Consider the following 26,395-nt stretch of genomic DNA (forward strand, 5'->3'; position numbering starts at 1 on the left):
GTACGTGAACCCAAATATTCACAAATATTATTTTACATATACATGTAAACGATGTATAACACCTTACATAGAGTTGTGGGGGCATTCTGCTTCATACGCAAACCTCCAAGCTGCCGAAATATTAATAGCATCTTTATAGTTGATACAGCTATTACGTAATCCTGCTTTATAAATTTCCAAAGTTTCTAGCGTTCGTACGTGTTCTCTTCTGTGTGACATTTTAATGATTTGCGCGTTCTGCAAGTTAGCACTTATGCCAGGGGTCGAAGCATACGTAGATAGGGCAGTGGTGCATCTGTTGTGTTCAATGTCATATTTGTGTTCGCGCATACGTTTATCCAGAGAGCGTATGGTGGAGCCAATATATATAAGATCCCTTTGAAATCTATGGTCTCTTAACGGGACAGAATACACTCCCGGTGCATACCTTTCGTCTATGTTGTCTTTGCTATTGCGCAGAATGTTGTAATTGCAATTGTTTCTATACTGCCTATACTGCAATTGTTTCTATACTGCAATTGTTTCTATACTGCCAAAATTTGTTTCTATACTGCCATGCAAACTATATGAAGTTGGCACTAAAGGCTCTTTGGTGGCCAAATGAAAATCTAATTATTTTGCTAAAAAGTACAATATCCATTGTGCTTCTGTATTCTTCCATGAAATGTTTAACATATCAGATCCTTGTAAATACAAAGAACTATCCTATAAAAACGTCTTCCATATCCACATTATACAGCTGTATCTCGACTTACATCGTTTCGAGTTACATCGTTTCCGATTATACGTCGTTTGTCAAAAAGTATATGGAAAATTAAAAATCAAGTTTAAGTCATTTTATTCGACTTTACGTCTGTCCGCCACAAATATTGAAGTCGTAATATCACTAGAAAAACGTTTAAAGCACATAAAATCATATTAAAATATATACATTTACAGTTTGTACTGTATTTACATTACATGCATTTGTAAATTTAGATTACTTTTTTCTGTACTGTATTAAAAACTAAAATTTATTTGTTTGTAAGCTTAAAATAGACCATTATTAACCATATATTATTAAAAATGCATTAATAAATAAAATACAGAACCGGGAATGGTAATTTATGGTTTAGCCTAATGACAAGTAGATTTGGAGACAAGTAAATATGACTTACGTCACCTCTCCTGGAACCAATTACCGATGTAAGGCGAGGTATACCTGTACTTTTGATATATATTCAGTTTTATATAATAAAACTAAAACTGTTATTTAAAGAAAGAATAATAAGAATGTAATTTATTTTTAGGCTTTTGTTCAACTGGGCCACTGGAAAAGAGCGTCCCACAAACGGAAGCCTGGTGCAGCTAGTGACTAACGATAGCAACACCGATTTGATAATCGCTTAAATAAAGTTCCAATATTTGTCAGATTGTGACGGGTATTGGCAACCTGAACCATAAGTAATCTCTGGCGAATCTTAAGTTAATAATGTCGAACAAAATAAATTGTTTATATTCTCAAAGCAAGCATATCACAAATTTTTAACTTTTACAAAGGAAGTATTTCTATAAATATGTCTGTAACAAAGACATTTGTTTGAATAAAGATCTGTTAAATTGGCACTGCATTTTAAAAAATTTCAAAGTATTAAACTAGACATTCAACCATTAAAAAAGGATTTTCTCATCCCCATAATCAGGTTGTCAATTCCCAAAAAATAAAATTCCTAAGTGTATGTAACTTTGTTAAGTGATGATATTGTTGTTTAAGATTATATAGAATTATTTTTGAGTGCCAAAATGACATTTTTTACAAAAGCTTTTTTTTTAAACTTGTATGTGAACTTGTATGTGTAACACAATATAAATTGTTGCATTCGTACATAAATGTACAATAATGTTGTATTGATTGGACCAAATGAAAAAAAAAATGATAAAATCAAAATATGCATAATGTTACATTCCTATGTATAATTTGTTGAATAAATATATTTTGAAGCATAATTTTAATGTTTAAAGCTTTGGTATTCTTGTATTTATTCCTGCGTCTCACAGTTTTGCAAAACTGTAAGACACCATACATACAGTACCTTCTAACAGCATCCTTATAATTCCATGAAATGCAAACATTCATTTTAAAATTGGGTTCCAACCTGCATTGTGGCATACACTACTGCTAAATCAACTGAACAAAATAGTGTTTTTCATGCATAAAAATTTATAAAAATTCAGTTATCATAATCACAGTTGTTAGAAACTTGAGAAGGTTTAAGAAGTCAGTTTATTTATTCAGATTAAGAGCTTTTTGGAATTTTCACTTCCACTTTCAGATCAACAATGTCCAATGTCCAGACTACTAAAACAGAAATTTTCAAGATTCAGAATGTTACGGCAATGTGTAATTCTAGCTTTTCTCTGTTGTATTAAGCTATCATTAACATAAAGTACAATATTCTCTGCATGACAGATTTAACTATGATATACTGGATGTCTTTTGTTATTTCTTATTTAATCCTATATAGTTTTTTGAAAAGATGCAGTAACTATTAAAAAGTAATATTATACATCAAAAAATATTTAAAATTTATCAATAAATAATTTCAAAATTCTTTTGTTTTAAAAATTTAAGTTTAGGAGTGATGATATATGGTGACACCACACCCACCATACTACAAATCACTATAGTGTATTAACACATACTTTAACTAAATGTAAAAGTGTTTATTGAGTTTTGGGCAGGAAGTACAGCATTGGTAGGGCCACTTCCCTACATTATTATTAAAATGCATTGTAAGAAGGCTGAAACTTTGAGGACATGATACAAAACAAGATTAAAAAAAAAGGGCTACTTGTTTTTTATCTTGTTTTGTGTATGACCTACAATCAGAACAATTATTCTGATTGTGGGTCGTAGGCTTCTTGCTCAATGTATTCGCACCTCATCGACTCTGGGCTCCAGTTTGGTCGAATCACATTGTGCCACTGATATAAACCTATAGAATTTAAGGTATAAACTTTACATTCTGTTGTTCTACAGTTTTTGTTTTTTAACTTCGATAGTGTATATAATAATAGTGAAATAAAATACTGTATACTATTATTATGTTTAAGAAAATACAAAAAATTTCTGAAATTCTCTTCCATAAAAAAGATATAGAACTATATTTGAGAGCAGGGTACCTTAAGAATGCATATATAAAATTATTGGAATTCTATCAGAAATTCTGGTTATACCTGCATATAGTTAACTGTTAATTGAAACGAGCATTTTACTGTACAAAAATAATTGTTTTTCACTAACTTATTTTATAGATCTTTATTCAATTTTCCCAGTATGTTCTGCCCCAGGAAAGAGATGCAAAAGCTCTGTTTTGTCATTTATCACAATTGGGTCGTCAGCTCTCAGAGTAACAAATTCTGAAAGGAAAAAGGACAATTTAAAAAAAACACACACACAACTTCTCATCAGTTATTTACAACATTTCTGAACAATTGTAAAAAAGGAAGCGAAATTATACAGTTGTCAACCCTACTCAATTCATGTTCAAGAACAAAAGCTAAAGCTAATAAAATACTGACCATATTATGGTGTTATTGGTTAATGTTGATATAAATTAATGTTATTTAATTCCAAAGGAGAAAACATAGGTCAGAAATGTTACAAAAAAATTTGTGACTCTGCTGGAAAGTTCTTTAAATATTTGCAGAATGAATAGTTGAAGAAATAACACTTAAGCTTTAAAACTTCTAACAATGAGTTGTGTAACTTTCATGACAAAATTGCTGTCACAAGATTTTATCAAAAAACAAAAAAATCAATATAAAAAATGCAAAAAGCTTAATTTTGAGAGTAGTGATGAGTTTTATAAAAATTGTAAATGCTGGTAAGGAGTAAAATCGTCATTAAGTCCGATCCTAATGGAGATATACGTGACCCCCTTTATCTCCCTACCCCCTCGTCTTTTAATCGTCAAAATTTAGTAGTATCGATTCCCTAATATACAAACTTCCTTGCAAAATTTGGAAATTTTCGACAAAAACTTCAGGAGTTAATAGCGAGGTTGAGGCCGAAACGCGAAAACGTGTACGTCGGACGTTCAGCGCCGCTTTCTTGTAAGCCTACAAGTTTGACAATGGTGTTTGGATAGTCAGTGGAATCATGCTCGACATTCCAAACACCATTGTCAAACTTCTAGGTTACAGGAAAGCGGCGCTGTACGTCCGACGTACACTTTTTCGCGTTTAAAACTTCGGCCTCAACCTCGCTATTAAGCTTCAAACAGGGTGAACAAAATCGCGCCACGCGCGCGTACACAAACAATCATACATACAGAAATTACTCCCGAAATTTTTGCATTTATCGAAGTTTCAAGGTGTCCTAAACCCAACAATGTAAAAATCTTGGGGGGGTCATTTCTTGATTGATGGCCATATTTTCCCTCTGTTATATAAAACAGCCAGGCAAATAAAAGTGAAATGCACGCGAAATTATCAACGAAAATTAAATCCCCAAGCGTAAAGATCTTTAGAGCAGCTACAGTGTGAATTGTTTAAAAAATTCTATCCAAAAATGCGGAACATCGATGGTAGGGGTATTGCAGAGTGAAAACGACGCGATATAAAGATTTTCTCATAAGAATAATGTTCTTTTGTCGTAGCACCGTCTCAGTAATCTAGTATTAGCCCAAAGGGGCACGTAGCCATACCCTAATACTCTTTTTGAAAGCTCAGTTGTGAGTTTATTATTGGCAATATCCTATTGATGTTCTGCTACCCGAACTTGCAACATTCTGGACGTGGCTCCAATGTACTGTACATTAATGTTATTTCCGATAATGGCTGCCGCAACGGAATTGCATAAACCCCCAATTTTTCATATACGGCAACACTGTCCGTATCATTACATAACAACCTACATAAGGTAGGTTGGGGAACAATTGGTAAAAGGAGGCCACGAGTTCTGAAGAGATGGGCTTTGCATAAAGTGCCCACAAAAGGAATTGGCTGATGAACAATGTGGATGTTAGGATGATGATGTTTTAGATGTTTGTGTAGTTGCTTGCCGTCTATTTTCTAGTCGGGTGTTGTCGGTTGAATGACGCAGATGCGGGTGGGAAGAGTGATATTCTGGTTTATTAACCACCGGGTGATATCGTTGGTGGTGAGTTGTTCGTGGTGTGTCCTTTAGGACAAGTACTGTTGGAGTGGTGTCGTACGTGGTAGCAAGATTGTCTCTGCGTCCTTTGTGAGGAGTCGGTGGAGTAGCTCGTTGCTATTACGGTTACGTGTTTGTAGATTTAACGGAGTGACTTCTTCAATGGTTTCTCTCGGAGGAAAGGGTTGTATCCGCCCTGGCGTCACTCTCTGTGTTATTAGTACGCGTTGTTAACCTTCTATCTGGAAATTGGTCCTGCAGCACACGGGTATTGATGAAGTCCGCAGTTAAAAAAAACCTCTCCTCTCCAAAAACAAAGTCTTAGCTTCACGAAACAATGCTTATAAGTCCTCGTTGCCAGACATTAACCATCTAAAATCGCAGAGCTCCCTATGGGGAAATTGCAAAAATGTCCCTAGAACGGGTGGAAAACCTTTTTCAGTCCACGTGCCATATAGTGAGCATAGTTATCTTTAAAAATATTTATGCGTTAAATCGTAATCGTATGACACGTTATGTGCCAGTTGATGATTCCAACGTGCCACCCTTTTTGCCGTCTCAACATAATTTTAAAGATAATTATTCTCAATATATGGCACGCGGACTGAAAAAGGTTTTCCACCCGTTCTAGGGACATTTTTGTATCAAGAATTTTTAAACGTCGTGGTATTATTGCTGAGAAGGAAACAATGCTGAAATTGTGGTGTGATAATCAAGTAAAAGTGAAGAATTGTCCAGTCGAACACTGCGCTATCAAGCTAAGCTGATTTTTGAGAGGTTAAAAAAAGCTGGAGAGCTGCCATACCATTGAGGGTGGGTGACAGCTTCCGTTTTTAAGACCTGGTTTGGTACCACTTCATACACGAAGTCGAACGTTATTGCAAGTCTAAACAGATTCCATTTAAAGTGATGCTTTTCGTTGACAATGCACCTGGTTATCCTCCTGCCACCCTAATTAATTTCGACTCACGTGTGAAAGTTGTGTTTTTGCCCCCAAACAACCAGCTTGCTTCAACTGAGGGTCCAGGGATTCATCAAAACATTCAAGGCTTACTACACGAGCTTTTCTGTTAAAGACTTTTGGAAACAATTCAATGTTTTAGATGCTGTAAGAATCATTGAAAAATCTTGGGATGAAATTTCTAACAAAAATATTGAATGATGTCTGGAAGAAACTTTGTCCATTTCCCCCCCCCCTCAAAAACAACGCCAGAAACTGATCATGTCGCTCATGTGATAGAAGTTGTTAATCTTGCCAGGCAATTACATTTGGAAGTTAATAGTGATGATATCAACCAACTGTTGGATTCACATAAGAGCTGACAATTTATGAGCTCATAAAGATGCGTGAGCAAAACGTCACTGAAGCATCCCACCAGTTCTACCAGAAAAGCACATAACAATTGCAAGCTTGACAGAAGGTCTCGGATCAATTTGTTAAATTTTACGAAGCTATTGACATCGAAATAACTTTTTTACATAACTCATTTATTATTATTTTTTTAATATTTTGTATTAATATCTTTAAAGTACTGCAATTTTATTAAATATTCTTCTTCTAGTGTTTTTGTTAGTCCTTGGTTCCAATAAAACAAAGTTTATATGTATTTATATACAAAGTTGTACCCCGATTTACGCGAATTCGACTTAAGCGATTTTCGTCGGACTCACCTATCGCGTAACTTCGGTGTATTACTGTATTAAATAGCGCAATTTTCCAAGTGATTTTTTATGATATAGTATTGATAGTATCGAATTTCTAATACCAGTAAACGGGGAAAAAATACTATCTGTATCACAATGGACATCAGAGATTTCCAGAGCCGAAAGACGTCGACACGCTGACTGTTGGGAGTAATAATCTCTGGCCATTTCCAAATTACCTTGAAGTAATTAAATTCGTAAAATGTACGTAAAATTGTCAGAAAATACAATTTTAAAGCCATATAACACAAACAAAGCTGTAGAGTTTACATCGTACTATAGTAGATTTCCACTTAATTAAACCATATTGGAATTAGATCGTTTAACCAATTAAGCGGAATCTATCGTATATATCAAGACCAGATTTGGAACCCTAATTTTTAATATAATTTATAACATAAGATGCTCTCGCCTCTCCAGCAAGTAATAAACACGAGGCCCCTAATTGTAGCTAGTGTATCTTATGCTTAAATCCAGCTCTGTCGTAACTAAAACAAAATGCTTTATAAAACAGGATACAGACCTCTATTTAGGTGTTAGTCGCGTGAATAAAATCCGGAAAACACCACGTGGTGAGGCGTAGTGGCTTTATTCACTGAAGGATATTCTATAAGAATACAGACAATACAGATATATGTCACTTACATGATTTTTTTTTATTATCTTTACTAATACAAATGTTAAAATTATCTAAATACACTTTGATCAACATTCATATCAACAACTTCACCAACATGTACAGAAATATTTCACAATATTATATTTATTTATACATTAATATATGTTTATGTATATGTATATATATATATATTTATTATCAATTTACATAACAATAACCATATCACAACAACATCTTTAATTAATGATATTCAGTGAACAACTATGCTAAGTTATACAACTCGCGACTATATTAAAGCAATGCAAACCAAACATTTTGGCCAAGTTATATAAAACATTAACTTTGATCTATATAATGTATACATATGCTTTTTTTTCTTCTGTTTGTATGTATGTCTGTATGTACTTTTCACAAAACCTCTATATTAAACTGTATAATCATATACAAAAGTTGCTTTCAGTTTTTTCCTTTGTTTTTTTTTTTATATAATTTTCTCTACTAAAATTACTATCAAGTTTGCATTGGAAATAAAAGAAAAATTAATTAATTAATTAAAATACGTGTTTTCTTTTTTAAAAATGGTTAATGGACGTTAAAACTGTACAATAAATCTGCATAATTTTACACAATTTTGCATCAAAAAAAGGCTGCAAGCAAAAATTTTACAACTTCACTAACCATTTATTTTTTTTTATATATCTAATTACTGATTTTTTGTAATTTTTTTTGTATTTTTTGTGTGATAAATCATTAATTTTTGNTAAAAAGTTACGTAAAAATAAATAAATATAATTTAAATAAATATCTCAATTATGTTGTAAGTAAAACGATAATGTGCTCATATTTGTTACAATTATTGCTTTATAATTGAAATTAAACAAAATGATAAAAAATGAAAGTGTAAAATGAAAATTAAATTCACGCATGCAATAAATACACAAAAGATTTATTTACTGTCAACAGTAAGTTTACTTTTTATTGAATTCCTCTTTTAACAGTTATTCATAACGTAATTAAAAATTGTTATTAGAAAAAGGTGAAATTATTTGATTTAAGAGTGCACAAAATAATATAGTGATTTGTTTGATATGTAGTACATAAAACAAAAATTGTTGCTACATAAAATAATGCTTTTTCTAACTCTATAAGTTGCTAATCACATCAAATTGGTATCTAACGATACACTTCTATTCAGTTACTTAGAAATCCACATGTGTGTCATTAAAAGGAATATCCAATTCTTCCAAAGATGGGAATATCATTCTAGTAATGAGAAGTTTATTCGTCTTATTCGAATCAATAGTTTATGATGTAAGCTATCTAAATAATTCGATAGTTTCCATTAGTTCCATTATCGAGAAATTCATTGCATTTTGTTATAATAGAACTTTGTTTTCTTATATCTTCCTTAATATTTATTTTGTAAAATATAATTTTCTGCTCCAATAAAATCTGTGATCAACCACTGAAATATGTACAGTACAGTATATATAAATTATTTTTAAAAGCAAAAAATATTAAGAACAATAAAGTATGTAACTTCCTTATTTCATTCTTATTATATAATAATAATAATAATATAATTTTAAGTTTTTCTTATTTTAAGTATAATTTTACTTGATTTTTATGAGATGATGACTAAAAATGAATGAATAAAGAAACAAATAATGGCTAACAGAAGCTGATCATTCTCATATAACAACCCTTTCAATCTTACATAAATTAAAGAATATTTAATTTTTTTTAAAAATCAGCACCATATTTACAAAGGAAACTATCAAAATAATATATTTTGCAAATTAAATTATATAATTAAGAATTTTTTTTCTTGATAATTTAAAGTATTTCTGCATACTCCCCATTTTAAATAATGTGTTCCTGAAGTTTAATTTCTCTCAATTTTTTTTTTCATTTTTTTAAAGTAATAAGGGGTAATATTCTAAACAAAATTTCCTTTTTTTTTCTTTAAAAAAAAGTCCAAAATATTCCTGTTTTATTTTTGGTTTGCTGTAAGAGATGTTCTCCTCAATCTGGGCATGTCATAATCTTCCATGGATAAGGTTCTCCTTCTTCCTACTGCACCCAATGATTTTGGATGGACTGGAGGGTGGGTTTTCTGCCTTTCGACCCCCGGTAATGTCACCGAAGTTACTAAAAAATTAAAATAATTTTGAGTTTATTAAATAAATCGAATGCAAAAATTAAAATATGAGATGTTGATGCTCACAGAAACCAAGACCTTTGACGAAGAGTAACAAACTTTGTGCTAGTTTATCGGGCTGAAAATAGTGTTTAATAATGATAACGATGATTATTTATTAAATCAATATTGAATTATTTATTTATTTTTTAAAGATTTAAACTTACAGCTTCGGCTAACACGTCACCGACACTATCTACTTTTAGCATTGAAGTTTTTTTCTTGTCCATTCGGCCATACATAAACTGTACCGATTGAGCGTGTGCTGCTTTACTTCCCGATACCAGCAACACATCCATCTCTCTGAAAGACAAATGGGAAATTAATATACAGGATGGTTATAATTAAAGTTTCCCTATTCAGAGCACGGACTTGACACCGAAATTTGTATGCAGACGTATAAAATATACAATGACGGTACAATAAATTAATATAGATTGTGTGGATAGATCATAAGCACCGCAATGACCATTTTTCACCAACACGTCTAGAACCCTGCCCTTCTGAAGACTCATAAAACTATTTACAATTTCTTCAACCTGTCCTACAACTTCCACATAATGAAGAATTCCATTGGAGTAGCTGCCTCACCCTTCATTGAAGTTCTAGAGACCACTAGCACCCAAGAAAATCCTGTCGGTCCCAAACTACTCAATACGGTATGCCAAAGCTAAGCCACTGCAAGTACTATCGTATACAGTACTTGTAGGGCTTAATATACTACTGTAGTCTTTGTTCATCTTAAGCATATGTGTTCACACGAAACATAATAGAAAATGAGGATCACGGACCTATTAAAGGGCGAAGGATACACGGAAAAACGGGTTCGAGTTAAGATTATAATATGAAAATCCTATATATTGTGCCAGGGACTTGTAGACGGCTTCGAGTTAGCGCAGTTCGACTTAAGGAGGTTTTATTGTATACGAATTTTACATATTTTAACCATAAAGTAAAAGAATTTTACATGGATTCCTTACCTTAAATGAGCTTCGATTAAACCCATAATATCTTTACGACTGGAAGAGAAAACATTAAAAAAATCATATCAAAACGTCAATTTTATACTGTCATATTACAAATAAATATAGAAATAATTTTACTTCATGTAAGCTTCAACGTATCTTCTTAAATTTCTAGGATTAATTCGTTTTTTTAATTTTTCTGTATAATCCTGAATCAATTTCTCCTTATTATCCACCAATTCTAGTTGCTATTTTATAAAAAGAAACTTTTTTGTTTTTAACAAAACACTTGATATTTTAATTAAAATCGTTTGACATGACAATTAAAAACATTAATTTACGATGAATTTTTCTTATGACTCATTTTAATTTAAAAATTATAGATAAATCTTAAGTTGAAAGTTATTTAATTATGTTTAATGAATTAAAGAATAATTAGATTTTTAATGAATTAAACGTTTTCAATATTAAATTTCTTCGGTAAAATTACTATTGAAAAGATGGGAAATGGAAATGAAGATATAATCATTGCAACTACTATAAATAGTAAAGTGGAGAGGAATACAAGTTGGTCTCAATTAAAATGTCTCTTTTCCATGACACTTAGTGAACCTTATAATGAGTGAAATACGTAAAACTCCCAAAAATCTGGCAAAAAAATATGCAGCAAAAGATGGCGGGTTAAAATAATAGTTTGCATTTCCATCGCCAGAATTTAAAATGGCGCTGTATAAGTACTGCTGATTGATACAAATCAAGTTTGCCGATCAGAATGACGTATGACGGCCGGAAGACAGGTGGTAAGACATCAGTCTGGAGATCCGGAACCGAATCCGGGTGGCCTAAAAACCCTAGGAATCTTTCGTGTCTTCGATATGTCGGACCCAGCCATCACTTTCGGCCATTGTAGGTATGGCCGAACCCACGGACTTGAAAAAGGGCCCTCTTTGTATCTAAAAAGAGGAAAGAATAAAAGAAAAGAAGCTGTTGTATGGGATTTTTAGTGTGGTGTTTTATATAAACACATTATTTTTTAATAACATAATCTATTAATGTACTACTATTGTACTAGCGTAGAGTAAGGAAAAACTGAGCGAGTACAAAATATAATTTACGTACAATATAGGATTTATACGCTTTTAGGCTATAGCACAGAAGTGCCATTTATACACCCAAAAAACATTAGAAATTTCCACTACAATTTATAAACTTCCACAATTTTACCGGATGGTCGAGGCGGCAAGGTGTCAGCCTACCGATCTGGGGAATGTGGAATCCGATCCGGACGTAGTTGAAAAACCCCAGGAATTTTGGGGGGTCGTCGGGCCCCGTATCTCACCACTCGGCCTCCTCCATTAAGGGGCCTAGCGAACCCACTGTGGCATTGAATAAAAGGCCTTCTTAATGCATACAGGGCGGAAGAGTAGAAAAAAACTCTTCGTAACTTTACAATTACTTTCTTTGATAACAAAACATTGTAGAACATTCGTGAAACTTTTCAATTCGTTTGCTCTTATATTTTTTCAAATCTTCTGTTATTTTTCTATGTTGTAACATCGTTCACACCCACGACCAATTACCAATATTCAGCAGTTATGTCCACTCGGCCACTGGTTTTGCCACTAATGAAAAGAAGAAGAAAACACAACTTTTCTTATTGACACAAACACAAATTATTATTATTCACTTTATCATACTTTTACTGGATTTTCACGTAATCACTCATTATACAATTCTCAAATCCTCTGCAATCTAAAAGAATTTAAGACCATCTTGTATTGTGAAAATCTTATTTACAACAAGAAAGTAATAAATATAACTTTGCTAACAGTGAATTACTTAAAAGAAAAAGTAATAAGCATTCAAGATTTTTTTTTCTGATTACAGAATAACATTAAAGAAATTATAAAATAAGAAACATAAAAGTGCAACGAGTGTTATAGTATACAAAGAACATTTTCATGCATCTAAGAGTTGACTTTATTACCTCCTTTGTTCCGCAGATGACGGACGTTTAGGAGAGACATGGAGAGAAAGAGAAAAAAAAACAAGGATACAATACAAGCAGACAGAAAAATCTTCCACAAAACATTACCCAAAAAGTGAATCATCAAGTCAGCCTTAGAATTCATATTTTTTTTGTCTTATTATAGCAAATTTTTTTGAAATTTATCATCATTACTTCTAACGTTATCATCTTCAGATATTCGACTTACCTTTCTTGATCACTGATAAATACTAAACTAATAAGATCAACTTAATAAAATAATTAAATTTTAATCATTTTTCTTTTAAATTGTAAAATCATTAAAGTTTTAAAATTTTGTACTTTATTTTTAAATAATATTTAAAAACTTTATTTAAGTATTATTATAATTATCATTATTTTACTTTTACTTTTTTTTAAAATGTAAATTGAATTTTTTTTTTTAATTTTTAAGAAATTAAAATAAGTTTTATTTAAAACAGAAAACTTATTTTTATTTACCGCTCCAAACTTATGTAGTACTAAATACTGCTCTGCTGAAGGATGCATTCCTTGATTTTGTAATTTCCAATTCATAATCTGTAAAAATTCGACATAAAGAAAGCATTTTAAAAGACTTCATCATAAAATTATACGGGGTGCGCCACGAATAACTGTCCAAATTCTCGGTAATACAAATTCTATGTAATACTAATACAAATGGCATAGGTACATGTGATAATTTATAAGTCTACAATTTTTTACAATTAAATTGTAGAAACCCAATAAAAAAAATTATATTTTGTCTATTGTTCATCTCTTATTTCATCGCCTAGTTGACGATGTCTCTTCTTTGCTTGGACATTTCTCTAATATTTCGTTAAATGTGATTTGGTTTATGTTGCTCGTGGTATATTCTACTGATATTAATTTAATAACTCTAGAAATCTCTGGAGTTCTTTAGTCATTGTTGGTTTCTTGAACTCCATTGTGGATTGTATCTTTTCTGACATGGGCTTAATACCTGATACTGATACTATGAACAATTAAAGTGTAATGACATGGGAAATACTGGGAACAATTAGGCTAAGAGTAATACAAATTACAAGAATTTAATTTACAGGTTTACAGATTTAAATTTCATTACAACTTATGTTCGAACTGTTAGTAGTAAATCCTGTACTCAAATAAGTCAATAATTTCATTTAATTTAATGATTTTTGAATTACTCGGTTTCGTTTTCTTAATAGTCAACACTAAATTCTGGCATTAACGATTTAACCGAAACTTTCCTGTATTCATGTGCAAAACCCAGCACAATGCTCACAAACGGCACGAACTTTCCAATATGACTCTCCTATGGACAATTATTCGTGGCATACCTTATATAAATGTCAGAAAGTAAAAGAAAATGGCACCTTATCTTTGACGTATTCCATCATGCCAACTCCAGTTGCAACGCAATGAATAAGTACAAGACCCAATACTCTAGAAGGGTGAGCCAACTAAAAATAAAATAATTGATATTTCACACAAAAATTGATCAATAAATATATAAGAAATGCAATTAAATACAACACTCCTGTGGCGTAAAGGAATAAAAGAAATACTATAGAAATATATACATTATTTCGTCTTATACAGTTTACTGTTTTTAAAATAAGATATTACAATGTTTTAGTTTTAAAACTTTTTCTTATATATTTAACTAGAACAGCCTACTTTTATTATAAATTCTTAAATATTACAATAAGTTGCAATAATATTTGCAATTTATCCTACTTACAGCAAACCTAACTAGCACGTTAGCACCTGCTCCTTCTCCGAAACCCACGACCAATTTTATTCTGGAAGAAAGTGTAATAATTTAATAAGTTTAATTATTATAAGCGAAATTCGTTGTACAGGATGGCCCATAATTCAGTTAACCAAGATCTAGACAACTGAAAATTCAAGGCAATGTAATTTGGATGCTTTAAATTGAACAAGAGGATTTCACTTATTGAAGATGGAAGATTTTATTTGAAACGATTCTTGTAACTTTTTTTAGTAGAAACTTAACCGCTTAAAGTAAAAGACTTTTATTTATTGACTTTTAGGCCACCCTGTATATATATTATTAGAAAACATTTTCATTATTTTAAAGTTTTAATATAAGAATTCATTTCTTATATCAAAACTTTGAAGAACTGAATAAAGCAATTCATCATTTCTTTGTTGACAGTGAGAAGTACAGAATATCCAAAACAAATGTCGGCCAGATGGCCACGTGATACTCTGTGAAGAAGCTGGTTTCGAACTGTTCATCCACGCTGTTCTAACCCATTGTGGGTCGTATAGTTGAATCCGACCCACAAGGGGGTAGACCATCATGTAGCAAATAGGTAAGTAGCAAAATTAATTTAGCAGTGTGTATTTTAAATTTTATTCATATAATACTTTAGCCTCTTAATGATAATATATTTTGTGTATACAAAATTAAAATACTTACTTAAGCTGATCTAACACACATACTAGATCTTCTCCCAGAACTTGTATTGTTGGAAACACAAAACTGTAAAATAAGGTTACAAATTAGTTAATATTTTAGAAAATGCTTCCGATTAATTTAATTTTTTGTTTCGAGAGATACAGGGTAACTCAAAAGTCATATAGGAAAAGGGATCATTTTAGTATGCAATCGTGTATTAATTAATCACTGTTTCTCTATAAACGAATCGATCTCTCCGCCTGTCAACGATGTCGCTACTGCTGCACGATATAGTCTGTGGCGCCATCTTGCGCCCTTCATTCAAATAAAACTCCGATTTTTAAGCAATTTTTCGATATTCTTTATTATTTTTTTACTATCAACATACCCAGATAATTCTAAATTTTTAATAAGATATTTGCCAGTTTTTATAGCTTAAACACTTTATTAATTTAACAATAGAGCAGTTAATAAAACAGACTTCCAATTTAATTCATTAATACTGTAAATTCTTCCATTTGCCTGTAACTGTAGTGCACAGTGCAGGCAAAATTGGAAAATCATTATTAATTAACGTAATTTTCCCAATAGTCGAAAGGCAAAGTCATCATATTCTAGAAATGGTACATATTCCCAATGGTACATTTATATAACAGGCCGAACTATAGGTTACTTTCTTACTCTCTTAGCTCAGAATACAAAACTGGATCAATAAAATAAAGAAATAAATCGAGAAATGAATATTTTTCATATTCATTTCTCGATTCATTTCTCGATAAAAGTATTGATTTAGTGACAAAAATCAGCAAAAATATTACTGTAAGAAATGAAAGAGTAAAAGGAAAGAAACAGAAAGTAGCAAAAGAAGAAGAAAAAATGAAAGCTAAAAGAGTGATAGAGAGAGGCTGGTGATCATAAAACGATAGTAAGATAGAGAATCTTCGAAAGTAACTCTGAAATTTCCTAAAATTTAATAGAATAAAATTTTAGGAAATTTCATTCCACCTGAAAGTTACTCGTAAATCTTTATTTTAAATTTTATTATTCGATTTTCTTTGAAATTTAAATTTAAAGGCGGGAATGATAAATACGAGGATAACAAGGCTTTGGCTTATTATAAAGGACTAAAAAGGTTTTTGGACAATTTATTTAATAACCAGTCATATAATAAATTAAATTTATTGTTTCTAAAGCAAATTTCTTTATCATTCATTTTATACGAGGCGTAATTTTGTATGTTTCCCCTTTCTTGCCTTGTATACGCTAAGAGGGTCGTTATTTAGACCCATCGTGGGTTTGTGTTCGGCCAGGCCCACAATGGAGTGGCCAATTGTTGAGGGATGAGGTCCGACGTATTCTCTAAAAAATTTCTGAGATTTTTCGTCTGTTCTGATACGATCCTGGATCTCCCAGAGCAGTAGCGACGTGCCGGCTATTGTATTTATTTGTAAACATCAATCTTTATCCAGAATAAAAATATTAGAAATTAATTTCTAACGTTACATTTTATAATTTATATTCAATAACTTTTAATCATTTCACGTGTAAAACTTATAATTAACATATAACTCAATACATTTCTGTAATTTAATATTATCTCCTTCTACTGCTCTTACATTTCTGATTCACTCGATCCACTCATAAATTGATATAAAATTATTTAAATATATTAAAATTAACTTAAAGTTTTAATAAAATTGACTTTACATTAAATTTCTTACTAAAAATATCTAAAAAATTTCATTAAAATTTTATGATAATGACAATATTTTTTGTTTAATATGGCTTAATAATTCACAAAATAACTAAATTTATGATTAATAATAAATATTTTTAATAAATATAAGCTCCCTGTTTAATAATTTAATGTTTTTTTTATTTATTATTTACAAAATTATTGAATATAAATGGTTAAAGATAAATATTTTCCATTTCCATTCCGGAAATAGAAAATATCATTGCAAATGATAAATATTTTATTAAAAAATAATTTATATTTAAAATAACGTTATAAATTTCTTAAAATTTTGGGTAATTTTCTACATTTTAAATCATTTCCTTTGATTATGTCATGTTGAAAACAGAAATATACATACGCAACACTCAGCATGAGGTTATTATAAAAATACATCCAAAAGTCAGTTAACCGATATGCCTACTTTTGAGATACCCTGTATAGTGTAATTTAATGAAAATAATGTAAAAAGCTCTTCAGTATTTTCGTATTTTTCTACCCTGATAACTTAAAAATATTTCTTAGCACACAAGTCTAAATATTGTTTTTAACATCACATTTAATATATATATATATATATACATATATATATATATATATAAAATATGCAGGGTGGTCCCAAAATTTAATTAACATTTGTAAATATTAAATTACTGAGTGCGTTGCCTGGTAAAGCAGTTTTAACTTAGCTGGATAGCCAAGCCAATAGCATAGTTTGTTTCAAATGAAAATGAACATGTCATTGATTGTTTTTATCCAGCTGTATTAAAGCTGCTTTACCAAGCAAAGCACCCATTGGCTTATTAAAATATTTTATTATATGTAAACTTTATAAAGTATCCGTCCTCGAAAACAAGCATAAAGAACGAAGAAAGAAACATGAAGGAAGAATTCCTGCTTATTCTATACATGAATCAAAACACTTGAACAAATTTAATTTACCATTCATAAGTCCTAATTCACTCAGTCAACTGATTTTTGGGCCACCACGTATGTTTACACGCGTTTGTTAGAACTCATAATTTAATTTACGACATAACTTATAATTATGTCTCGTTAATTTATAAGTTGAATTTAGATAAATTAGATTAATAAATAATTATTGTATTTATGGAAAATTTATTTACTTGTTGTGTTTAGTAAATTATCTAATTAATATTTTTTTTTTAAATAATGAAGGAAATAATTAAAATGAAGTTTTTATAAACTTTGGTGGATCTCTGTTAAATACGTTACGATGAAACGTCTAAAAAGTTTTAATTGACGTAATGATTCTATTGGCGCTGATTGGTTGAGAAAATTAAATAAATTCATTTTTAATTTAAAGATGATTAATATGAATGTTCTGTTTCTTAATGAATAATTCATTAAGTATGATAAAATAAACAATAAAAAACAATTAATTTAATTTAAAAGTAAAAAATAAATAAATAAACTATTAATAATTCACTTGACTTACTCATTGGGTAGATCTGGTGCGTGATCCTCTTGACCAGGGATGTCAACATGGACAAAAACAGATCTTTGCTTTATCTCGGTCATGCAAGGGAGATTTACGAATTCGTGAAAAGCAGAGTCTACGGTAAAAACGTTATAATTTTATTTTAATAATTAAAAAATATATTTTTTAATAATATAGTATGGCTCTGTCGATTTTTAAAATTTCTTTTGTATTAAAAAATGAAGTTATAATGCGAAATTTCAGATCATTACTCTAAAAATTTACAAATATTTTATACTTATATCAATTTTCCCGAGAAAAATAATACTTTATATACATATAACAACAAACTAAATCCGATATATTAGTAATACCAAACAATCTGACGAATTTTGAGCTCTATCAGGGGATGGCAAGCTTTGAGCGGTGTTGTGCCGAACCTAAGTTGTAGTGTTATTCCGGGCGATATGATTCTACCAATTTTGTTATATAAAGTATCAAAATTGGTCTGGTTATGAAGTAATTCAAAGCAGACCTTGGGCGATCTGCCTCCCGGGAGAAATTTCTACGCGAAACTGGCTCTTATTTCACCCGTAAAGAAAACTCGGAAAACTCCAAGTATGAACTTGGAGATAAGAACAAGTAGATAAGATCACTGAACAACGGTAGTTAATTTTGCAATCAACTACTGTTCAGTGGTCTTATCTGCTCGGCCATTGTTGAGCCTGAACCTCATTGAGAATTAGGTTTATGCATTTTTATAAATACTTTTGAAGTTAGCTCAAGCAATTTATTATCTTTTAAAGCTCTTTCCGCCACTTGGACACTAAGAAGGGTTTTTTTTACGCTTGATGGAATGGGTCGAGTCCACAAAGGGACGGCCTAGTAATAAGAATGTGAGCAAGTATTTCTGAACCCGAGTTCCAACTCGGACCCTACAAGCGGCAGACTGATGTCTTCATTGAATCGGCCATCCAGTTTTTGATTTACTAAACCTACACTTATCCCCTAGCTTAGTCACACGTGTTTGCTCCCTTTTTGGGGTCCGTGTCAGTCCATTACAAGCAAGGATCGATGTCTGGATAAGAACTATCTTCTACAAATCACTAGAATCCGGATCGATATTCGATCTCGGATCCATCACTGCGGTAGTAGAATATTTTAATAATAAATTCTGTAATAGTGGCCAATTTCTTCGTTGTTATAATTGTTTCCAAACATTTTTATTTAAAAAAATATAAAAAATATCGAGAAAAATTAGAAAATTTAATTCAGAAACATTTATTAATCTTCCACTGTTTACGTACGCGCCCTGAAAACTTTTCACAGCAAAAACGTTTATTTTATTTAATGAAAATTATATAAATAACCTTTTGAAAATAGCTTATTCGAATAATACGAAATACACACATTTATTGTATATAGCGTAATTTATATATATTTAATCAAGTTGTCAATCACCGACACTATAAACACAAGGCTAAGTAAATATGATAAACATTATTAATTTAATATAATAACCTAAGTCTGTTTGTGGTCTTTCTCCATAGATTGCGCTACTTCATAACATAAGGTCTAGACACGATACCCGTAATGCATCGCGACAGTCGCCATGTTGGATCCTTTTCAGGTTATGTGTACGGTGTTTCTAGAGCGTTTTTCGCTGAAAAATTCAGGAGAGCTAAATGGCGTCAATATTGCAGAAGAGATAAATGGAAACCAACTGAGAGTTCGCGGCTGTGTAGGTTACTGAATAAAATAATGTTGAAAATATAAATTTACGATGTGTTTAAAATAACTTTTGTAATGTAAGGTACTAAATTTTTAGATACATTTTGAGGAGTCACAATTTGAACTTAAAAGAGCGGATGGAAGAAGTGCAATTCCTACCATTTTTTATGTTCCAAATCTTTCACCCCGTCTGCAATTAAGAAGAAAAACATCGAGAGAAAGAGAATATTACCTCCAGATAAGTGCAGCTTTGGTTTAACAAATGTTTTTAGGACATTAAACATGGCTTTTTCAGATTTAAAAAAAAAATATATTTATCACATGTACCATATGATATTATCACAATAAATATTCACTAATAATTTATTTCTCAAAAACACAGAATTTGCCTTGTCTCACTCAAGAAACCAAAATAATATTAAGGTCTTTATTACTCATAAGTCAGAAAGACAGCAAGAATATCTTTCTCAAAGCTATAGAATTTTTGGTACGGTTCTGTATTTGGAATACAAATGATGGAAGCTTCTATACCATTATGGCCCGCCATGTTCTTCCAGTCGGGTCAGTCTAATAAGTGATAAGCGTTCGATGGGAGCATAGTATATTAGTTAGGGGGCGGGTGAGACAAATACACTTCATCCTTTTCCTCATGTTACGATAACATATTAACAAGGGCGATCTGACCGACCTGACTGGGACAAAAGGCCAGACCATTACTACATAGTTTTCTGTCATGCTTGACGGGAAACTATGTAGTAGTGTGTAATAAATAATACAATTTCTGTGAAGTTTGGTTTGATTTATTTATTTACCACAACGCTACTTACGGGCGATCTGCCTAGGGGGAAATGCCTTCCGGGAGCTCTTTTATGGGAAAATGGCCTCTATTTAGGTGTAACAAACGTGACCAGCTCTTTGGCCAAGCGCCAACCCGCGACCAACTCAACTACCAGAGTTCATTGGTTTTATCTACTCGGCTACTGGTGGACTATCATTTCTGTGAGTTACTAGCACATTAAAATTGTGGCCTCACACGATTTCGATATTATTAGTAATCTTGAGCTGTAATGAAGTATTTTGCCTTAGTATTTGCAAACTACCACTTTACGATTCACTTGTAATGGGTACACGAATGCGCGGTAAAGAACAAAGCTCTCTCTCAGATTGTCAGAAGAATCATGTAGCTAGGACTTCGCATTCACAAGGCCCTTAAAAACATTTGTTACAAATTACAGTAGACCCCTATAAAACGGGTTCATATAATACGGATTCGTATATAACGGCGAAAAAATTGCGACCGTATTCCTATAAACACGCTAAAAGAGACTCGTATAATACGGTAAAACGTCATCGCCGACTCGTGTCGCGACAGGATTGGTCGAATCTAGACCAACACTGCATATTGCACAAACCGTTGAGTTTAAACGAGCAGCGGACCTTCTAAAAACCATTTATTATTTAACGGCCATAAAAATTATATTTATATTAATGATGTCTCCAAAGTTCAACGAAGTTTTCGCAGAAAAATAACTTATCAGAAAACACGCCCACCGTTTGGTGTGCTGCTCCGCGACGAAAACAAGCATAAGCAATGGCGTCGTCGAACGGTGCGCACTCGGTAAGTAATCCTACAATTTTTTGTTTATAGCATAGTTTATACGGATTATTCCCAAAAAATTATACGTATTTTGGAAATGTTGAGTCAAATTAGTCTAGAATCGATTAATTTTATGGAAGAAAACTTTTCAAACAGCCGTAGTCCCTAAACTGCACACGTGCCGGGCTGTGATTGGCTCATGTATTTAAGTGATCGTAAAACACGAATTCATATATAACAGAACGTATCTACCATATTATAGGGGGTCTACTGTATTTATTCCAATGCATTTCTTGTGTATTGAGGGAAAATTTATATATATTTTTTTCAAGTTTAGTTATTTGAAATATATTAAGATTTTTAACGCTGGTTTTTTATCTTTAAATTAATGTATCGAGTAGGGAAGTATAACCGAGGCTATTCTTGGGGGTTTCTGAGAGATCCTGCATTTTGACCAGCATAGAATACAGGCCGAATGGCTGAGAAGTTAAGACATCAGCCTTCTACTCCGAGAGATCCAGGAATTAATCTGGTCGGACAGAAAAACTCCAGGAATTTTTCGGGTGGTCCATCCCGGATATGTCAAGGCCCAGCCCTTCACCACCAGTCCATCAGTGGCCGAGTTGAGAAAATCACTGAACAATGATAGTTGGTTGCGGATTTGCGCCTCAACAACGGGTAGAACACGTGGAGTTTTCTGGGTTTTCTTCACGCGTTTAACACCAACTTTCCATAGAAAGTTCTCCCGATACTGACTGTTGCAATATCCTGTCAAATCAATCAACCCTTACCACCCGATTGCCCGTATGGGCTTAATCGAATCCACAATGGGTTTGTTAAAAATCCACTCTTAACAAGCCCACTGGGCAAAAAGAATAAAAACAGGCAGGCTCGGTTTGGGAATCATCCCCTATAATCTACTATCCAAATAAATTATTATTTGTAATGAATAAAAATGAATATTTTAAAAAATGTTGCCAATCAGCTCATCTTCATGACAAGCGTTGAATAACATTTTAACACCAGAAAAAATAGATTTTTAAAATCTTGTGTCTCATTCGTCAACGTATCCCCACGCTATTCACGAAAACTGATGGATAAATATTTATAACGACACCTCTGAGTATTTTTATCATTAAAATGCTCTGGCGACATTATTATAAAGTGTAATATTCTTGAAAATTATTCATGATGTGAACTTCGATCGAAACTAGTCGATAAGGATATTTTGAAAATAGCAAATAAAATTAATTACACGAAAAAGATTAAGTTTTTTGAAAAATGTCACTAAAAACCAAAATAACAAATGGAACTAGATCATCTGTGAACTAATTTGAGTAATTAGTTCACGAACTAAACTTATGAATCGATTTCAATTTGTTCGAAAGAACGAATTTTTAATGCAACGATACGTAATTAGAATGGATGTAAAGCTAATTGATAAGTTTACTGTCGTTAATCATTGTCATTACAAATTATATATATATATTTCATTCAAAGATTTATCGAGGTATATGAGGTAAAATTACATAAGGAAAATACAGTATGTAAGGTAAGGGCCTTATTTCATACTCCATCTCCAGGGCCACAAGGATAACGTCATACAAGATGAGCATTACGATCAATATTATACAGTATACTGTAATGAGTACGAATAATGTTGTAGGTAATTGCAATTAAGTGGTACAAGAATTCCAAATCTACTTTGCAGAAATTTATTAGTAACAAATATAATTTTATCAACGCAGGATTAATAGCATGAAATCAAAAACATTATATGCAAAAAACGAAGAAAAATAATAACAATGTAGATCCATTCTGCTTGCAATCATGTTCGAGTAATCACTTCAACTCTTGACGCAATAGGGAAAGATGGTGCAAGATGGGGCCATGGGGTAAGACGGGGACGTCTGTTTATTCGTGGTTAACGCGCTTTCATCTAGCTGTTATTTGGGGAACTAAATGTCAACCTCAAAAGGGATCACGGGACGAGAGAACGTCCGAATCGCTCTTTTTGTTTGGAAGTAAGACAGTTTTCCACGTTTCAGCAATACTTCGTCTAATTTTACGCCCGCTACAAAGTACAGTAAGTATCATTGTGAACTTTTACATTACTTTTTAGATGAAGATATTATGGTATTCGAAGTAACCTGTAAGACTGAAATTGTTTAGTTTTGAAATAAAGTTGATCCGTATTTGCAGTCAGTATGAAAAGTGCACGTTTGGGCAAGATGATGGGGGCAAGACGGGGTACCCCATCTTGCCCGTACCATCTTGTCCAAGGTTGGCCACGAATTCTGCCGCTGGCTAGAGGTACCTCAATATATTGCAGCGAACTAGTTTTAAATTCGTTGTCATTGATATCACCTTTTCGAATATATAAAATAATAATTTTAAAAATGATCTTTTTATAGAAAATGAAATATTCCACTTTCAAATCATATCTAACTGTAATCAATTTATACAGTATATACTGTATTACTTTATTATTTATGTTTTTACGTTTTATTTTTTTATGAAAACATTTTTTTAATTTAAATACTATCTTAACAAGAAATAATATGGGAGATAACAATGGAAATAAAAAATTTTTTCACGAAAAAAAATATCGTCCGCTTACAAAATAGCGAAACTGAGCATGCGCAAAGTGACAGTATCGTCTGGTAAAGTAAATACGAATAAGTTCAAACTTTTATATTTATTTATTCGGAAAATAATAATAAATGTAACCGTTGTGATAAATGGACACATTGTTCTTGCGCCAATATTGAAGAAAACGACAGTTTAACTATTTTAATTTGTCCTTTTTGTATATAAAAATAACATTCCCATCTTACCCCACGGGTGGGGCAAGATGGCGCGTTTACGTGTAATTTTAAAATATTAAATTTTCTTGTTTTTAAAAACGTTTTTCAAAAATTAAATTTTGTATTATATATTACCAAATGTTGTAGTTGCCAAGAATTAAAAAAAATATCGTTCTCATTAAAATGGTTGCCATCTTACGACTTTTCAAACCTTAACGTCCTCATCCTGCCCCACCTTCCCCTATATTGGTTTGTAATTGTAAGTTTCTGAAAGTTATTTATTCATCTGTAACTTTAAAATTTATGAATTATCTTAATCTATTTATTAAATTACACTGATTTAAAACTATAGATGAATAAAATAAAGGGCAAAAGAGAACAAGTGTCATATTTAAAATTTCAAAGAAATTACAGCAAAGTGAATCGGTTCTGGCAGAATAAGGAGATGGAGAGATGTCACATTTTATTAAAGAAAAAACATAAAAGTCTATGGGTAATTTACTCTCCCAGGAGCCAATTACTATACAAAGTTCCTTTATTCCGTTTCCACTTCTTTATCTTCCTCTATCTCTTCATCTGATATGAATAAATGCATCATTTTCTATGGATTTTCTTAGAATCTTGTTCACGATATGTTCCCGTTTGCCTTTAGGTGATAAAAGTCACACCGCATTTAGAGCGAGATTTACTCGTGATTGATCCATTTACGTCATTGATAGTGACTACACTTGTTGATTACTAACAAAGCGCGAAGCCTTCTCCTTATTGCACGAGAACGTTGATTCAGTTTTGTATCTATTACAAGAAATTATTATTTGAAAAAGATTAACTTACGATTGCTACCAATGTCGTGTACGGTTAAAAACACTGCTTTTTTCTCTAAATTATCCAAATCTCCCTGTAATGAAAGAAAATAAATCATTAAAGATGCTAACTTTATACACATACAATGATTAATACATGTATATATATATTTATCATAAAACTTCCCAATTAAATTATACTGTATTAAGCCATATTTACATATAATTTGAAAATGAAACATGAAAGCACTGCCACATAGTTAAATGTATTTAAATACTTTACGTAGGAGAAGAAAAAGCGAATATAAAAATTTTTAAAAGTAAAATAAAACTTCAAAAAGCGCTGAAGAGTAAAATTGATTATATGGTATAAGTGCCGTTGGGGTGACTGTTAATTCTTTCCGCACAATTACTTTAAATAATAAATTCGGACAATATGGTAACAGAGGTTAATTAGTAGTCAACCCCAAGTCATTTTAATGGCACAGGATCAATTCTACTCATCTACTTCATTAGTAAACCAATTAATTGAATTTTTTAGAATTTGATCTAAATTACACAATTTTATATAATATTTTTTTATTTATAAGGTTTAACATAAGTTATAATTCAAAGACTTGTTCACAAGAAAGCAAAATTATTATATTTTTAATCAAAATTTGCCTTAAAATAGTGTAAATTTAGCGAAATTCTCCTCCTTCAAAATTCTCTTGTTGGATTCTTCAGGGGGTTATTTACAAAAGGATATTGAAAGCACTGAAGTAAAATGGTGTCAGATATATTGCTATAAAGTTTTTCGAGTCAAATAAATCCTGGTTTTAATTCCTGACAGAAAATATCTTGAATTAATATGTCATCATTAGAGAGATTGAAAGAGAATATTGATGTTGTCAACTTATATCTGACAGCATCAATCACCTTTAAAGGATGGCAGATTATTTTTCTTTGGATATATCTTTATTTTCTGCATTTTCTAATGATAAATATTATATTTTATACATAAAAAAATACCTAAAATATTCTTTTATAATTATAAAAAATTAAATTAAATGCTCACAAATAAATATTTGGGTTATCATAATGTAAAACAAAATAAATAAGAATATATGCAATTAATTTATTAAAAAAAATTAAAATTTAATAATTAAACATTTTAAATTATATATTCAAAATAAATCAATAAAGTTCTTTCTTTAAAAAATTGAAGTAAATTAATTAGT

General features: G+C 31.3%; 2 protein-coding genes across 2 annotated transcripts in view; one reads left to right on the forward strand and one right to left on the reverse strand.

The window, feature by feature from the left end:
- The window catches only part of LOC111626450 (dihydropteridine reductase-like), a 75,658-nt gene extending 73,672 nt beyond the window's left edge, over window positions 1-1,986 (forward strand). The window contains exon 5 of the mRNA XM_023369821.1: window positions 1,290-1,986. Within this exon, the coding sequence (XP_023225589.1) occupies window positions 1,290-1,389 (100 nt within the window). The 3' untranslated portion in view covers window positions 1,390-1,986. The remainder of the gene's footprint in view (window positions 1-1,289) is intronic.
- A 7,467-nt stretch (window positions 1,987-9,453) lies between these two features.
- LOC111626452 (uncharacterized protein ZK1073.1-like) overlaps window positions 9,454-26,395 on the reverse strand; it is a 66,932-nt gene continuing 49,990 nt past the window's right edge. Inside the window, exons 3-13 of the mRNA XM_023369823.1 lie at window positions 25,207-25,270; window positions 18,256-18,373; window positions 15,083-15,145; window positions 14,378-14,438; window positions 14,010-14,096; window positions 13,114-13,191; window positions 10,764-10,873; window positions 10,641-10,679; window positions 9,828-9,963; window positions 9,688-9,739; window positions 9,454-9,611 (exon numbers count right to left, since the gene is read on the reverse strand). Of these exons, the coding sequence (XP_023225591.1) occupies window positions 9,454-9,611; window positions 9,688-9,739; window positions 9,828-9,963; window positions 10,641-10,679; window positions 10,764-10,873; window positions 13,114-13,191; window positions 14,010-14,096; window positions 14,378-14,438; window positions 15,083-15,145; window positions 18,256-18,373; window positions 25,207-25,270 (966 nt within the window). The remainder of the gene's footprint in view (window positions 9,612-9,687; window positions 9,740-9,827; window positions 9,964-10,640; window positions 10,680-10,763; window positions 10,874-13,113; window positions 13,192-14,009; window positions 14,097-14,377; window positions 14,439-15,082; window positions 15,146-18,255; window positions 18,374-25,206; window positions 25,271-26,395) is intronic.

Source organism: Centruroides sculpturatus, unplaced genomic scaffold (genome assembly GCF_000671375.1).
Source record: "Centruroides sculpturatus isolate CEXI.00-Female unplaced genomic scaffold, Cexi_2.0 scaffold313, whole genome shotgun sequence".
NCBI classification, from domain to species: Eukaryota; Metazoa; Arthropoda; class Arachnida; order Scorpiones; family Buthidae; genus Centruroides; species Centruroides sculpturatus.